We start from the raw sequence: 16756 nt of genomic DNA on the forward strand, positions 1-16756 counted from the left end.
CATGAAAGGAAAGTAGAACACCATGCACAGGTGATAATACCTTTAGTTCTCTTGCCATCTTGTGACGTTGTGCGTGGAGGTATGAGGCTTAGCCTTGGACGCTTTTCATACTGCTCCACATCATCTTCATCTTCGTCCTTAGGAACAACCTCCTCAGGCACCTCCAGACACACTCTGTGTCTCTTGGTCTCTATCCTCTGTGTGGTGCTGAGGACCAGACAGACAAACGGCAAAGGTTTGGAAACAGTAGACTTAACAGTAGTCGTTAATCTAATAGTACCTGGCACTTAGAAATGATATTGTATATTCTAGAGTAGGTATTTTCAAACAGGGTTTACAGCTCCTTTTATACAATATGGCAGAACTAGCTTTTGTGCGCACCGCTTTACAGAGGCATACAAGGTCACAGAGATGTCTGTCTCTTGTCGTCACTAGACTTTCCATAGCTGACATGCCCATGGGTGTTCTGGGAGAAATAAATCACCCTTAGCATGTACTTAAACATGTCACTGTATAAACCACTTAAACAAAAACACACACACACACAAGGACATTGTTTTGTGTAATAAATGCCCCACCTCTTCCGCTCTCCATCCTCTCCACAGCTCTCCATGGAGTTACTGTTGCTGGTGATGTCATTAAAGGACTCCCCCAGGAACTCCTTCGCCTCCGGAGTAGGCCGCGTGTGGTCGATGGGTACCACATCTCGCCCTGCCAGCCACTGCTCGTAGCGATCCGGCTGGAATTTCCTCACAAATACATCCATGGAAATCTTCACCATGTCTTTACGGCACGAGCACTGAAGTGAAGGAGAGCGTGTGATTCAAATGGCGAATGTTACAGTGGATAGCGTTGCACACACAGTTGATGACATGACAACATGGGTCAACTATGGTTTTCTAAGCTGTCATTTGGCGGTCCTCACCAAAACTGCTTGCTTGCCGTACTCGATCCATCTCTCTGTGGCAAAGTTGGTGGATTCTGCACAGTTGAAACCGTGGTTGAAACCGGCATGATAGGCATAAGGGAAAGTCACCATGAACTCACCAGCCTCCTGAGTAATCTAAAGGAGAGGTGATAAAATAATCAGTAACTGCTGTTTATGCATTTGGCTTGTTAAGTGGGTACAAAGAAAAGAAAGTCTATTCATACCTTTTCAAAGGGAATGCCATACTTCTTCAGTATAGAGGGAGAGATGAGAGTCATCTTGTGCCTCAAAAAGGCCTCACAATTTTGGGAACTACCAGGAAAGAACCCTAGAAGAAGAGACAGCAGACAGATGTTAAAGTCCACGATAGTGAACAGCCTTAAACTAAATGCACTGACAGAAAATATTCCTTTACCTGTAGCCAAACGCTCCAGTCTCTTCCCATGCTCTGGAGGTACACAGTACCTGCAAATGATCAAAAAAGTCTTCTTAGTCACAGTAAACTGAAACCATGCATTTATGCACATACTGTGCAGTGTGTTGTCAGATTATGTTGCATTACTCCACTGAAAAAAGTCACACATTTCCAGACTAAATTTTCTAGACTTCTCAGTAGATTGGTTCAGACCTTATTTGACATCTGAGTAAAAATAACCAACCCTGGGGAACTTGCTTTGACCCACTGTAACCTTTCAGTCCACACTCTTACGCAGGAAGTTGGACAACATTCCAGTATCAAACATCTCTGCCCAAAAAGGAAGTAAACTAACCGGTGCATCATGTACCATATTCTGTAGTCGTGTTTAAAAATAGGAAGCAAAATGAGTTAAAAGTTAAATATTTTAATTTTCAGAGCATCTGTGCAGCCTTGGTTATTCACTGTATCCACGGTAACAACAAACGCAGCCATAAAGGTTTCCCTACACAGACAAAATAGTCTGTTTACTTTACTGATAATGACATCACTGCATAATTCATGACTCTTCAGACAAGCTTAATATTGGGTTATTTGTGATGCTATATAGAGCACCTATGCAACTCAAAGATAGTGCTGCATTTCCTTTCAAAGTAATTTGATTGTGTCAGCAGTTCTGCAGAGCTGTGATGTACAGACGTAGAGGCAGCTCTGTGTAGGAGTGTGCATTTGGTCGCATGCTGTACTTCTTGTCTTGCTTTTGACCACATCAAGCTGACTCTGGCCTGCACTCTCACACAGCAGTAAACATTTTGGCTGCGCTAGCTGGCTGCTTCAAACGTCATGAAAAACACTGCGTTGTTTTTATGATCAACTTATTGAAATTCTACATTTTTTATTTTAGGAAACAGAAAAGGGGCAATAGACTGGAAACACAGTTATTTTTCCATACTGTCCTGTTTTCCACACATATCCAGATCTGTACTTTTTCAAACTGTGTCTGATTGAGAAAAAAACCGGTCCTTACCATGATTTGGGCTCTCCAAAGTGCAAGTAGTTGATGCTGTAGAGGTCCATGTCCTCAGTGTGCCATGCAAAGGTGGTCTTCCACATGCCAAAATACAAGTAGGGTGTATTAACTCCCTCAATAGTGATGCCGCTGTCACATTCAACTGTATCCAAAATGGTGTCCAGGTGGCAAATGTTCCACTCTTTGACTTCCTGCAGGAGTAGAGCAGATAGTACAAGATCAGCAGATGAGACGTGAAGCCATCATAAGCACCACAGTAATATCATTGGTATCTCTTATGTATCAGGACAACAGATACAGAGACAGCAACTGGAAAACCCATCAATACTAATAAATATTCCCCACAGCAACGACATCCAAGAAATGTCAACTCACTGGGTCGTACAGAGATCCATTAACATCTGCTCCATATATGGGAGGGTTAAATGTCACATTCTTCCAGTACCTCCTCTCCAGGTCTTCGAAGTCATCATAATGTGGACTACAGTACCTATAAAAGGCATTAACAAGAATTAATTAGTACAAATGACATAAATCTGCAGTTGACAGTATTCAGTGAAATATGCAACAGATCCGTGTGTTTTATTTCTGCACTTCTCACCTGTCACTGTTGGCAAGCCTGCGAAACTCTCTCACAGTCATGGACTTCTTCTGAATGTTGTACTGTGTGAAAAGGCCTGACTGGCCTGTCACCAGCTGCTGAATGGGCGCAGGGATCACCAAATCATCTATGTCGTCGTAAGAGGCTCTGGGCTTCCATTCCTTTGGTGGGACAATCTTGGAGGAGGAAAACAGACAGTGAGTTACTCTGTTTTCTTAACACTGTTTGTTATCAAAATGATTCATCAGCGAAGCTTTGGAGGTACGAATATACTTATTTTTCTGACAAGCTGGTGTGAATATGTGTGCAACATATGGAGAGATGGAAATTAAGCAACAGATGGTCTTATCTATATAATTTCATAGCAAAAAAAATCAGACATTATCATTGCCTGATAGCAGTCAGAAATGTGTCACTGAGGATTGTACCATTGCTAGTATTTAATTTTAATATCTGCCCACTAAACATGATCCCATATAGACTGTAGTGTGTCAGCACTTACTTTAGCCAGGCCCGCTTTATGTGCTCCCTGGGACTCGATATATGCAATGTAGCGGCTGAAGTTCTTGAATTCCTCAGCAGTGGGGTAAAACGTCATGATCCCCTTGGAACCATGGTTTTGGGAACCCGCATCTGACGCCATCCCAAACTCAACGGCAGCTCCTGCAGATTGTAAATGGAGACACTGTCAGTACGTTTACATGCAGCTTGAGAAAATCGAATTATTGGCTTAGTCCGACTGAAACTGGACTTTTAAATGCACGTTAACAGCTTAGTCCAACTGAAATTGGACTATCCGTAGCTCGACTAAAACACCTAGATAGTTTGATTGAAAATTGAACTGCTGCTGCATGTATCCACTTAGTCCGACTGGAGACGCACTTGGCATTCTGCGCATGAACCACTTTTTCTTTTACAGGGTTTCCCCCGGAAGAAGAAGGAGGTAACGTAGCAGCAGTTCAGCAACTCCCGGAAAAACAAACAAACAAACACCATGGCGACTGAGAAGCAGGAGACGCACTACTGGACAGACGAGGAAACTACATTCATGCTGCGACAGCTAAAGGAGCTAAACATTTTGAAGTGTATGGATGGTTGGAAAACGCCAAACGTGGATTTATTTTAAAAAAGTTTCTGAACAAGAACCGGAACCAATTTAATACGCACTATATTAAAAAGGACACAGCGCCTATCAAGGCAGAGTCAGAGATACTTGGTCAGAAATTCCATTTTCTCTTCTGCATGTATACTCAAACAAGACGAGAAGTCCGACTTGACTGACTAGCCGAGCTATGAGCTTAGCTCAACTACTGCGTGCATGTAAACATACTGTGTGATTCTATGATGTGATATATTAATTTAAGGTTAACGCCAGTATTTTTCAACCTGGACCCTATTATTCCCAAGTTTCTGTGGGTAACTTGTGGGTACAACAACTTTTGAAATTGGTCCTGTATTGAGCGAGAGCTCTGTAGCAAAACAGGCTGCAATGTAAGCGACAGCTGCCCCCCCTCAATTTACTTTCACTAAAAGTGCTTGGTTTTGCCACTGATAGGCTCAGATTGTTATTTTGAATGTTTTACTATATTATGAAAGAACCCTACAAAGAAATGAAACGTTTTCCTGTACCTTTACTTGTTCTGGCAGTTTTTTGTCCAAGTTTCGCTAACGATAAGTCTCTTTCTGATATGTAACTAAAATATTTTCAGTGTCACAGCAAAATATTTAGCCAATTTCGACAATGTGGAAAAGTCTGCGAGATTATTAGAAGGAGACTTCTCCTTTAGCAAAACTTGGACACAAAGCAGAACAGCGAAAGGTGTGGAAAATGTTTCATTTCTGTAGGGGATTCTTTCCGTAATGTTGTAAGAAACTCATAATAACAATCTGAGCCTGTCAGTGACAAAAACATGCACTTTAATTCAACTAAACTGACGGGGGACAGTGCCCTGAGTGGTTACACTATGGCCTGTTTCCCACTGCCGGCTGCAGCACTCTCCTCAATACTGTACCATGTCTAAAAATAGCTATTCCCTAGGAGTAACTTAGACACAAAAACATGGGACACTTGGGTCCAGGTTGAATAATATGAAACTTATTTCATTATTCCTTTTATAACCCACAGCCAGGCATCTTCCACTGGATCCTGCCTTTTTTGGCCTGCACCCCTGTAATTGAATATTAAAAACATGCATATTAAAAGTGAGACATTATTCAGTCATGAGATACCATAAAAACATAACATTAACTTCCAGCACAATTATATTTCTGGATTTCACTGACTATTGAAAGTAACATATCAACATACTAACCACTTGGTAACATAGGTGACAGCTGTTAAATACATCTTTAATTGGGCGCACTTTCACAATGCCAATGTCTCCTACATCGTCATATTCTTTATATCTCTGGTACTGAATAGTACAGGGAGCACAACATAAGTTAAACATGTCCCCGCTGTATATCGCGTTGTGTTGACATGAGAAAAGCTCCCCTGATTGGTTCAGCCCGCGTCTCTTTAACTCGATCTACTGTTGAACTCCAGACAGCTAACGTTAGCTCATTTGCTAGCCTGCTAAAGCAACACGAGCTAATTCGTGTAACTAATATGCATTGACATGTAGCAAAGCATTAGCTAGCCTGATAGCATACATGGTTTCACTAGTAATGGAGTCCTAAATTGTTCTCGTTACGTACATGCATTGAGGTGCAAATAAATGGTTGACGTTGCTACTTGGAGTGGCATCTCGGTTTCATGTTGTCTCACATGGGAAAGTAATAATCACAAGACAACTAGCTGTTAGCTGTTAGCTAGCACGACGATAAGATGGGAATACCAGCTACACCGTAGCTGAGTATAGCCGAACCATTCGTGTCGATACACCGCCGGCCGCTAGCAAACTTGTGCACAGCTAACGTTACCGTCCTCATGAAAGCTTAGCATGTTATAAAGATAAAAATAACTTATTACTAACAGCGACGCTCCACGGTTGTTCAAGTTGGGATTAATAGGCAATACAAAAAGTGAAACGGTAATTCGCTAAATCAGTGATATATATTCCAGGAAATAGACGGCACCCGAGCTTTAGCATCGACATTAGCTCCTGAGCAGTTCCGGCTATGTTATCGTTCACATTAGCATCGTGAGTTAAGAAGCTAACAGTCAGGGACGGCGGTGCCATAGCTCGACATGCACACAACGTTACTCACCACCTCCTCTCGGCTGAGTCACACGGTGCTCCTCTGAGTTGTAAATACCTCGTACAACAGTTCAACAGAAACAGCAGTTGTGAACATTAGAGACAGAAGACAGCTTGCTAACTAAACCCCCTGTGAACAGATCACTGTCCTCCATTACCACTTCTACGCATGTACACGCATCACGGATTTTGTTTACCACAACACGCATGGGACACGCTCAGCCAATCAGAGGCTCGCCTCGGGTGTCTCGTCATATGACGCATGAAAACATGAGTTTAAATCTCATCCTTCTGTAATGGCTGAAAAAGTTAACTTTTATGATGCTGCGATATTCTTGTATTTAGAAAATGACATGGTCTAATGAAAACATTTTAGGTAAGTCAGAATTTATGTTTGTTTCAAACAGATTGATGTGCTGGTAATGTTTTAACTAAACCCTTCCTTCTGATCACAAGCTTAATAAATAAATAGAAATATATAAAATAAAAATAACACACCATTATTATCATTATTATTATTATGATTTTATTTTTTATTATTTGTTATAATTATTTTATTATCAAGCTTTAAATAATAAATATTGTCGGAAAAGAGCTAACGATGTTCAAATGGAATTTATGGGGAATTAATTAAATTAGGTATACTTCTTGAGGATAAATAAATAAATACGTATATAAATGAATACATAAAAATATCAAAAATAAAAAACACACCACCATCATTATTATTATTATTATTATTATTATTATCATCATCATCATCATTATCATTATTATTATTATTATTATTATTCAGCTTTAAATAATAAATATTGGAGAAAAGAGCTAACAACGTTCACATGGAATTTTTGTGGAATTTATTAAATTAGGTTTACTGCTTTGAGGATGGGTAAAGATGTTGCATTTTTTAGAAATAAATAGGAAAGATAACCTGGTTATACTAATTCAGTTGTATCCTGCATCAAGCTGTAAGACTTATGTTAACAGTTTGTCCTCATGAAATGATCACAATGCAGAAATATCTTTTTTTTTTTTTTAAAAAAAAATACCTGCATTTTTGTGTGTGTAGACTACATAAATGAAATTAGTCAAATTACAGTTACGCTGTTACTATATCCAACAGTGACTGAAGAAAAACAGGCTATATTACTGCAAACACAAAAACACGCAAAATCATGTTGACTGTGAACATCGGTTTTTATTTCATGCCAGGAAAGGCACATTCATACACTGAATCCAACGGTTTCGATAGGCTATATAATGTTATATGCATCTACATTCAGGCAGTGCATATAATATGATTCCCATGAATAAATGCAACAATAACATTAACACATTTTGTTAACCACAAAAAGATATAGCACATATGAGCACTGACAATTTGTATATGCACACTTTTATAAGAGGAAGTACATGTGCACCCTGTAGTCCATACAGTTTTACTGACCTTTTACACCAAAGGAGACGTACAGTACGTTGCATCAGCAGCACTTGTTGGTTTTTGGAAAGTCCATAGAGAATATATAATATTTTTCAGATGTCAGTGCCAAGTCGGTTTAGTTCCAGTCTGTTTCTCTCTGTTTTGATCCAGTTGCATAAGACCAGCCATGTTGCATCAGCATTCTGTCAAAATGCATAACAGACCAGTGTGGTCAGTACAAACGTCCCTCCTTTGGCTGACTCATATTTGATTTTAAGCTTTGGACACCCAGTCTCAAATCCACCACCATTTGCTTCTCAAAACAGTTCACCAACTAACAGAGATGCACTGTCAGGGAGCATATTAGACTGTGCTTTTACCCGCACCTTACTGTCCCACTATGAGACAAAGCAGCACCCATGAATGAATGTCTTTCAGCGAGCATCGTGTTTCGCTCCTTCTTTCTGTCTGACACTATCAGATAAATAGGATGGACTGGAGAGTAGTAGGGGAACACACTCAGCAGCTCAAAGCGGTCAGTACAACCACAGTTTGTTATGGCAGTTGCTGTTATTTCAAAATAAAGGCAAAAATAATACTTACACATTAGAAGGAACACTCATTTGATTAGAGAGAAGTGCACAGGGGGATTTTTCAATATGAGAATACATTGTCTGACACAACTCTCACACCTTTTCATATTCTGGACTCATGCAAGGCCTCGGTACTTTGTATCCTTAGGATATTATATACTACTGCAGAAATGGCTGCTAGAATAAAGGAGGAGAACCTTCTGGCATCCATTTTAGTTTGTTCTTGCAACATGAACCTCTCGTTGAATATTATTTAATTTTCATGCAGCTATGAATCGATGAATTGGTTATATTGTGCTTGACATAGACACACGTAGCTTTCTGGGTTTAGATTTTATATTAGAGTTCAATATATGGAAAATATATTTCTGTACTTTGGAAAGAGATGAGCCAATTATATTGACAGTAGCTGTGATTGTGAGTCTTCATGTTTGAGATGGTGTACACTGCACATTGTAGTGGCTGGATTGCAGATACACAGTGGATCTCCATGTTTCTCCTACGGCATAATGTCATTTATGTATGCATGTGGTGTAATTAATAATTACATGTATGCATGTACATCGATATATATTTAGGATTTTTAACCCATGACCTACTAGTCAGTCCGTATTTGATAATACACTATTATCATCAACACTTAAGGTGTCCTTCACTATCGTACTGGCAAATCAGATCTGTAGTTCCTTAATTTCGCCAGTCTTCCCACTGAGAGCAGAAGTACAATGGGCCTACCATACGTAATAACCAATTTGTAAAGGCAGAACAGAAGCTCTGCAGTACTTTACAGAATATCTAAGATAAAGTTGAGGCAATTCACACACCATTTCATGGATTTTGCATCTTGTGGTAGTCAGTTCTTCGCCAGATACGTTTCATGAACAAATCACGAATGGACATAGTCCTCCAGGTGTTGTGTCGTTTTGCAAACGTGACGCGATGGAGCACAAACTGGTATCAAAAAGCGAAGCACAAACTGACTGTGTATTTGCATCCATTCCTCTCATCTTTATGTCCGTTCCATCATTCCCTGGTCGGCACCATGCCTAAGTCCTGCTTTATCTTGGAGCACCAGTGGCCGTCTGCATCCTGAAGATGTGGCCCTGCTTATAACAGCTCTCAGCCTGGGAGCAGCCTTAAGAACACATGCCAAAAAAGGCCTTCTACTTGGTTCCGTAACAAAACTAAACTCCTCCGTGGTTATTTGTCCATAGCTTTATTGATTCTCAGCGTGTGGAGAGTGTCACTGAGAGCTGTGTCTGCTGTCTTGCTGCTGTCTTTTCTGGACATGTCGGGCTCCCATAGAAAGAACTCGTGGAGAAGGGTGTTGACAGTGTCGGGGCACTCCATCATGACCATGTGACTTCCTTCCTCGATGACTTTTAGGAATGCAAACAGAAGGATCTAGAAAGGGAGGCAAAATGAATGCAGAATATTATGGTGGGTGCCAGTACAGTGCAAATATTACAACAAGTGAAAGAAAACAACCAATCACAGCTGAGGAGTCTCTAATGCAGCTGTCAGTCATGTCAATCACTGCTCATGAACTACAGTCAAACTGTCAAACTAGTCAGCGCTGATCAAATATGAATCAAGATTCTGTTACTGCATTGCTTATTTCTCACCTAAATTGTTTTCAGAAACTATTTATTTATATTTTAGTGTACAGTTTAGCTGTAACATGAGAAAGTTGGTCGAGCTGGCGGGTAGAGCTTGATGCTCCGCTCCACTATTTTCAACATGGCAGCCTGGTCACAAACTTTCTCATTTCACAACTCAACAGTGCACTGTAAAAAAGGATTTTGAGGGGTTGTAATAAAACCCATGCATATCGTTTTAATTTTAATTAAGTATATTTGTCATCAAGTAAAATAATTAGTAATGGATAAATGATCAAATCAAATCAAATGCGCAAAATTAAAAGAATGACACAAATATATAGCAATATAACAAGTGCACAAATGTAAAACACCAGTACGAACAATTACATACGTAAATAAGATTATAAAATGCTAAAATATTAAAATCACTGCCACGTCCTTTGAAGGCCGCATCAACCAAACCGAACAGTCTCCAAAATGGGACGCTCTGGTCTGCCGAGGATTTCCTGGTTGCATCACTAGTTGTTCTCGCCCTGACCCGTTGGCATTCCTGTTACCTAGCAACCAGCTGCACTTGATGAAAGGAGTGAGCTAGTGAGTTAATTAGCCCTAAATCATGGACCCAGACACTGTTATTAAATATACATATATTTATTTAATACTTGAGGATGTTAACAACAGTTAACCTTTAGCTAGTTAACAACTGTTAGTTAACCTGCAATGCAATGCATCTTGGGATAGGCTGGGCCAAGAGGGATTCATCCGTTGCATCTCCCAAATTCTGGTAAAGAGGGCTACATTTCTCGGCCACATTTGAAGGAGCCTTCAAAATGGGACAGCCTTGGTTGCACCGATGTGACGCAATCGGTCTTCAAATGCGGCCTTTGAAGGCTGCAGCCCCTGAGCTGAGACACAGCTACAGTCTCCCCTACCCTCATTTACCTGCATATTTTTTAACAGTTACAACTGCGACATAAAAAAATACCATAGGAAGTACTCCAAGATATTGTGTAATCCCTGCACTGCAACATGTGCTTGTGTCAGCATCTATGCAGGAAGGCCAAAGTCAACGTTTGTTTCATGGGACTGGAGAGTGCTGAGCTGAGCTGCATTCAGACAATACGTACTTCTCTTGGGAACTAATCAGTTGAGCATAGTGTGGTTACTTGGTCAATTAAAAAAACTGACATGATCAGTTCAATCCCTAAGTGGCAAGGTGGTGCAGTGGTTAGCACTGTCACTTCTCAGCTGGAGAGTTCTGGGTTTGAATCTGTTGGCCAAGAGTTAATATCACTCACTTTTTACAAGTAATCAGTTGTGTAATGTATTACAGAGCACCAGCACCGCCTACTGGCTCGACCAACTTTCTCATTTCACAGCTAAACAGTACACTAAAATATGTTTCTGAAAACATTTGAGGTGAAAGACAGGCAATGGAGTAACAGAATCTTGATTCATATTTGTTTGACTGCAGTTTACGAGACGTGTTTGACATGACTGACAGCTGCGTAAGAGACTCCTTGGCTCCTTGGATTGGTTGTTTTCGTTGTGTCATGGTAGATTCTAGCAAATGCCGTTAGAGGCAATATGGTGAGGAGGAGAGACATGATTTTTTTATGATGTTTTTATGATGATGTTTCCCATAAAAGTCAGCCACTGTAGCTCTAAATATCACATGATAAATCAGCACGCATTCACGAATGTAGAAGTACTTTACCTCTGCCATCCGCTGGTCCTCATCCATGGGCACAAACTTGTCGCACAGGCCATGAACCAGAAGGATGGGCACAGTGAGCTCGGCGTGGTAGACCTCATCCCCCTCAGGCCAGTACTGGCCGCTCATCATGGCTCGCAGGACAAACGGAGACACATTGAAGGCATTGCCCTGCTTCAACAGCTGCTTTTCTTTGGCACCCTGACGGGCAAATCCAGCTCTGAAGGTCAGAGAAGAGACAATGTTCTTTATAAGGTTTCTCTGTTTTGACATCAACAAGCAATGCTGTTTATTCAGGCAGTATACAAATGCAGATCTTACTTGAGGAAGCTCCAGGCCAGACAGGGTGACAGACAGTGCAGGACACAGGACGGCAGCTGGAAGATGGAGCACAGGCTGGGCTCCAGAGCTGTGGGACCCCCTCCATTGATCATCACAACTTTATGGACCAGATCGGGATATTCGTGGGCCAGGAAGGTGCAAAATGACACACTGTGAGAGACACAATGAGATGGGGACATCATGTTAATAACACGTTAATAACTAGATAGGTAAATAAATATGGTGAGTGATTTATCACAAATTATGTCACAAATCTTTACCCATAAGAGTGGCCGATGAGAATGTTGCGTTTCCGAGCATATCTCTTAAAGATGGCACGAAGGTCCTCTGCAAGGGCGTAAAAAGTATAAGCTGCTGCAATCTGTGGAGCAATGCTAGCTCCATGCCCCGCCAGGTCGGGGGCTATGACCTCATAACCCAGCCGAGAGAAGAAGTCCAGCTGGCTGCTCCAAATGTCCAGAGAACCTCCCACACCATGCACGAAGAACAGCGCTACATCCGAGTGCGTCCCCTTGCAGCTTGAGATCACCCTCTTCGAGTCGATTTGCACTGTACGCTTTGGCTTGCGCCGGCGCCGGCGTGGAGGTGGAGCCGGTTTCTGTTCCCCAATGGATGGAGGAACTGGAGGAGGAATGGGGTTGGGGTCTGGAGAAGAGGGCATTTCTTTGTAGTCTGCCAGCTCCACCTCGACTGTGCTGCACGGCTCCAGATCCCCGTCCTGACACTGCAGGATCTCAGAGTGCAACACATCACCGAGGTTCTCAATCACCAGCTGGCCGTTGCGGTAGACTGTGATCTTCCTTTTGCAGTGGACACTGCTTCCAGTGCTACTCTCATCCTGATCCTCAGGAGAGCCGTCGTCATCATCGCCATCCGTCTTCTCCTTGCCCGCAAGTTGCTCTTCCGTTACTACAGGCTGACGCTCGGGGACGATGTGCCTCACCCGCAGGACCCTCCCAGGTTTCACTTCCACAAACTCAAAACCATCAGAGGGCTCTGACGACTCCAGGGGCAAGACCAGACTGGCAGCCTTCCCAGTCAGGCAGCACAGTATGCCTTCGGTGATACTGGTCAGCATGGTGCTTCCCTGCATAAACAACATCACACAGACAAAGCAGATCATCACTCAGGTGCTCAGTTTGAAAAAGATGATGCATAAAAAGTACAACATGGAAAAATAGGTCATGTTTGTAAAGCTTCTCTACCTTCACACAACACATTTGTTTCTTGCTGAAAACATATTTTCAGGTTTATTTCCTGTGGGAATGTCAACAGCTCAACAGGGAGAAATTGGGTCCCAGCTTGGTTCCAGTAAAAACTGGACCCAAGCTGTTTCCTAGCAACGCAGTCACAATGAAACCGTCTCCTCTATCCTTTCATCAAACTGCAGTCAGTGTCAAGTGAAAATGAAACACGCCAAGAGTGAGGACGCTTTCAGTTTAACAGACTCCATACTGCTATGCAAATTCAACATGCCATAACCAGTGTAAGCGCAGCTCTTTGTGAAGGTCGACGAACACACTCACCTGGGTGACGAAGCAGCTCAACATTCAGGGAGTCCAAGTCCATAAACAGACAATATATAAACAATACTCGTGCGGCACTACAGTTTCAGTGTCACTGACCACCGACCTTTTACATGTTGAGACAGTTGCTATTAATACCCCCCCCCCTTTTCACATGATCAGAACCAGGATATATATAAACAGGAAACATCAGTCATATGGCATGACTGTGTACATGCCTGCCAACTGTATGTCTCATAACAGCATGACAGCACTTTTTCCAAGCTACGATGCTTCCAATAGAGATGAGGGATCGAGACTATCTTTGTTTCCCTGCTCAGGTCCAGCCGCAGCAAAACTGCATTCTGGCAGCTGTGCAAATAAAGCATCATTTGTCCTCACGTTTCATACGAGCACAGGCTGGTTATCTCTAGGAAACAGAGTGGGAAGAGTCACATCGACATGGTAAGGCATTACTGTTTCCTGGTTACAGAAACGGAGTGGAACAGAGCCAGCATGTTCATTACTGCCTGCAGGGCAGATCTCACTTCACAGCTCATATAATATCACATGTAGTTAAGATCATGGCTTCGATCATGCTTCCTCCTAAAGATAATTAATAAGACTGGAGAACATCTAGCCATCTTGAGATGTTGCAGAGAGACAAAATACTATATTTATATATTGAAAAGCATTGTATTTCATGTCTCCATCTGCTGGTGGGCCGTCACGATAAGAGTATACATGCATAATATGATGTTAATTCCACTACAGAAGACTGGAGTGTGGGAAAAAAGTGGATATATCGATATTGGTAATCGGCATATTGAATATTGGCAATTAATCCAATATTATGCAACCCTAAGGAATATGGTTATTAGAGAGTTAGATTAGTTTAAAGACAGTGTTAGGTTCAGCGGTAGGTTCAAAGATTTTGAACAACAGAAATGTGGACTCACACAGAAGAGCTTTTTTTGACTAAAATAAATTAAAAGATGGATAAATAAAACTGGCCTCCAAATTCCCCAGATTTCAATCTGATCAAGATGTGTGGGACGAACCGGTACCCCAGTGGCACCCCTGATCCATTCCTGAACCATGGTGGGTCCTCCTTGGATTAGGCTTGGCTCTGACTTGTCGAAGATGGATTCATGACCTCTAGGTGGGGTTTCCTGAGGTGTCTGGCAACAGATGCTTTGAGTCCTGTGGTTTTGAGGTGGGGTATCAGCATGTCCCACGGATGCTCGATCAGACTGGGATCTGGGAAATATGCTAAACTGCATTTTGTTTTCTCAGTACCTGTGCTCAGTGCAAGGACAATAATGTCAAATCTAATCTAATCTACATTTGTAACAGTTTCTTGGTTAAAATCAAGGTTACAGGGACAGTTCATCCCCAAATCAACAATACACATTCCCTCTTACCTGTAGTGTTATTTATCAATCTACATTGTTTTGCTATGAGTTGCAGAGTGTTGGAGATGTCAGCTGTAGAGATGTCTTCCTTTTCTTGAATATAATGGAACTAGATGGCACTCAGCTTGTGGTGCTCAAAGTGCCAAAAAATACATTTGAAAAGCTCAACAGCAATGTCTCTTTCCAGAAATCATGACCTGGTTACTCAAGATAATCCACAGACCTTGTTGTGAGCAGTTTCATGTAGGAACTATTTTCTACTGAACTACACCCGCCACCATATCAACATGCAGAAGGAAGAGTGCATCTACTCATGGACGAGAGGCTGGAGCTGTAATATTAGCCGGCTCAGTGCACTAGGTGCACTTCAAGCACCACAAGCAGAGTGCCACACAGTTCCATTACACTGCAGAGAAGGCAGATATCTCTATGGCCGATATCACTCTGCAACTCACACCAAAACAATCTAGACTGATAAACAGCACTACAGGGAAGAGGGAAAACATGTATTTTTGATTTTGGGGTGAACTGTCCCTTTAGGACCTTAACAGCAGCTTGGTTAAGGCACATGGAGCTGGTTTATTAGTGTACATCTGCACAGCAGGGTTCATGCTGACCTGTTACACCCATGAGCCAAGTGAGTGTTGACAGAGAGACCTGTCTTTGCACAAACATCCAAGTATAGCACTGATGTATTGATTGTGCACTGTGTCCTTGTTATCATCCACCCATCTCTCCATCTACCTCTCCATCTATTTGTGATGGCTCCTCCACTTTGAAGCCTGTCATTTCATTATGATCCAATCAGCTGTGGCACATCAGCTACAAGTGGTACATTAGGTAAAGGTTTAAGTCCTAAGAGGTGGTGGTTGACAACATGGCGGGATGTCACCTTGTTTAACAGTTTAAATGACTCTGGTGTTAAGACGCCACAACACCTCATTAACACAAAGCCAACCACATCAGCGCTGGCAAAGAGCCCAGTGACTCCAAACCAGGGATTCTCCTCCTGACCTACAATCCATCACCACGGTCATCCAGGATTTGAATATGGCTGAGGGGACCAAGTGTCTGACACCCACACACCCCACAGTCACACAGGCTGAAGGTTACTCATCCATGAGGATTTTTTTTTGTCTGCATTGCAGAATATGTAGGTTGATGTGTCGGCCAAGTCTTATAGTAACACACATTTGGTACACAGTGTGCTGCTCTGTTTTCACATCACACGGTACAGTGCGACGCAGTCTGCACATGAAATGCGTAGCCTATATTTGCAAATATCCACCATCATCATCTAGTTTCTGTTAAGAAGCACTAATGCACAAATATCAAATAGCGTAGCTGGTTCTAGAAAAACATGAATGTCGAGGCAAAAACCGCAGTAGTATTTTATTTGACGCACATCATTTACGAAAACGCACAAGTGTTACACATAGGCCTGATTAATAGTGTCGCATTATAATTTGAAAAAGGTTATATGTATATTGATATATCTATTATTTTTGCTCTGTCACACAACAAATGCATGCAATCACCGTGCAGCTGTTGATCGATGCCGATGACAATGCGCTGCACAATAAACAGCAGCTAATTAGACGACAATGCAATAAAAATCGACCCCTTACCTGCAGAATTACTGATGATGGAGGCTGATCAGGAATCTGCACCAGACGACGCGGGCCGAGTTGAGAAAACGTTGCATTTGGTGCAACAATTTGTCTACGCTAGAGATGCTGCAAGACAGCCAGAGCTTGTTTTTGGCCTCAGCAGACTGCTATCACACAACATGGAGAGGCTTGAGATGATGATAATAAAGCATGCATCCGTGTGGAGACTGCATCTCAGTAAGACACCCATAACGACTGCAATGTTGTTTTTTTTGTCTCTCTCAGCATCCACTGCGCACTCAGGCCAGACCCTACCCAGCCCTGCTGCCCTTGTATCCGCCGCAGCAGCAGCAGCAGCAGCAGCAGCAATCTTCGGGCAATT

The 16756-nt window shown here is 42.0% G+C and overlaps 2 protein-coding genes across 6 annotated transcripts in view; both read right to left on the bottom strand.

The window, feature by feature from the left end:
- The window catches only part of LOC117271868 (lysine-specific demethylase 4A), a 30770-nt gene extending 24446 nt beyond the window's left edge, over positions 1-6324 (bottom strand). For all 4 annotated transcript variants that reach the window (XM_033650373.2, XM_033650372.2, XM_033650371.2 and 1 more), the window contains exons 1-10: positions 6185-6324; positions 3477-3637; positions 2975-3150; positions 2749-2863; positions 2371-2564; positions 1344-1393; positions 1153-1256; positions 926-1063; positions 579-799; positions 41-207 (exon numbers count right to left, since the gene is read on the bottom strand). In XM_033650373.2, the coding sequence (XP_033506264.1) occupies positions 41-207; positions 579-799; positions 926-1063; positions 1153-1256; positions 1344-1393; positions 2371-2564; positions 2749-2863; positions 2975-3150; positions 3477-3617 (1306 nt within the window). In that variant the 5' untranslated portion in view covers positions 3618-3637; positions 6185-6324. The remainder of the gene's footprint in view (positions 1-40; positions 208-578; positions 800-925; positions 1064-1152; positions 1257-1343; positions 1394-2370; positions 2565-2748; positions 2864-2974; positions 3151-3476; positions 3638-6184) is intronic.
- A 1028-nt stretch (positions 6325-7352) lies between these two features.
- On the bottom strand, positions 7353-16736 carry abhd8a (abhydrolase domain containing 8a). 2 transcript variants are annotated; one of them, XM_033651444.2, is made up of 5 exons: positions 16393-16736; positions 12105-12931; positions 11824-11994; positions 11506-11722; positions 7353-9591 (listed from the first exon to the last, which is right to left on the bottom strand). In XM_033651444.2, the coding sequence occupies exons 2-5, from the start codon at positions 12920-12922 to the stop codon at positions 9388-9390; spliced, it is 1410 nt and encodes a 469-aa protein (XP_033507335.1). In that variant the 5' UTR covers positions 12923-12931; positions 16393-16736; the 3' UTR covers positions 7353-9387. The 2 variants fall into 2 exon arrangements, with proteins under 2 accessions (XP_033507335.1, XP_033507334.1); XM_033651443.2 differs by lacking the exon at positions 16393-16736 and adding an exon at positions 13371-13518.
- Positions 16737-16756: the final 20 nt, after the last annotated feature.

Source organism: Epinephelus lanceolatus, chromosome 12, assembly GCF_041903045.1.
Source record: "Epinephelus lanceolatus isolate andai-2023 chromosome 12, ASM4190304v1, whole genome shotgun sequence".
Taxonomy (NCBI): Eukaryota; Metazoa; Chordata; class Actinopteri; order Perciformes; family Serranidae; genus Epinephelus; species Epinephelus lanceolatus.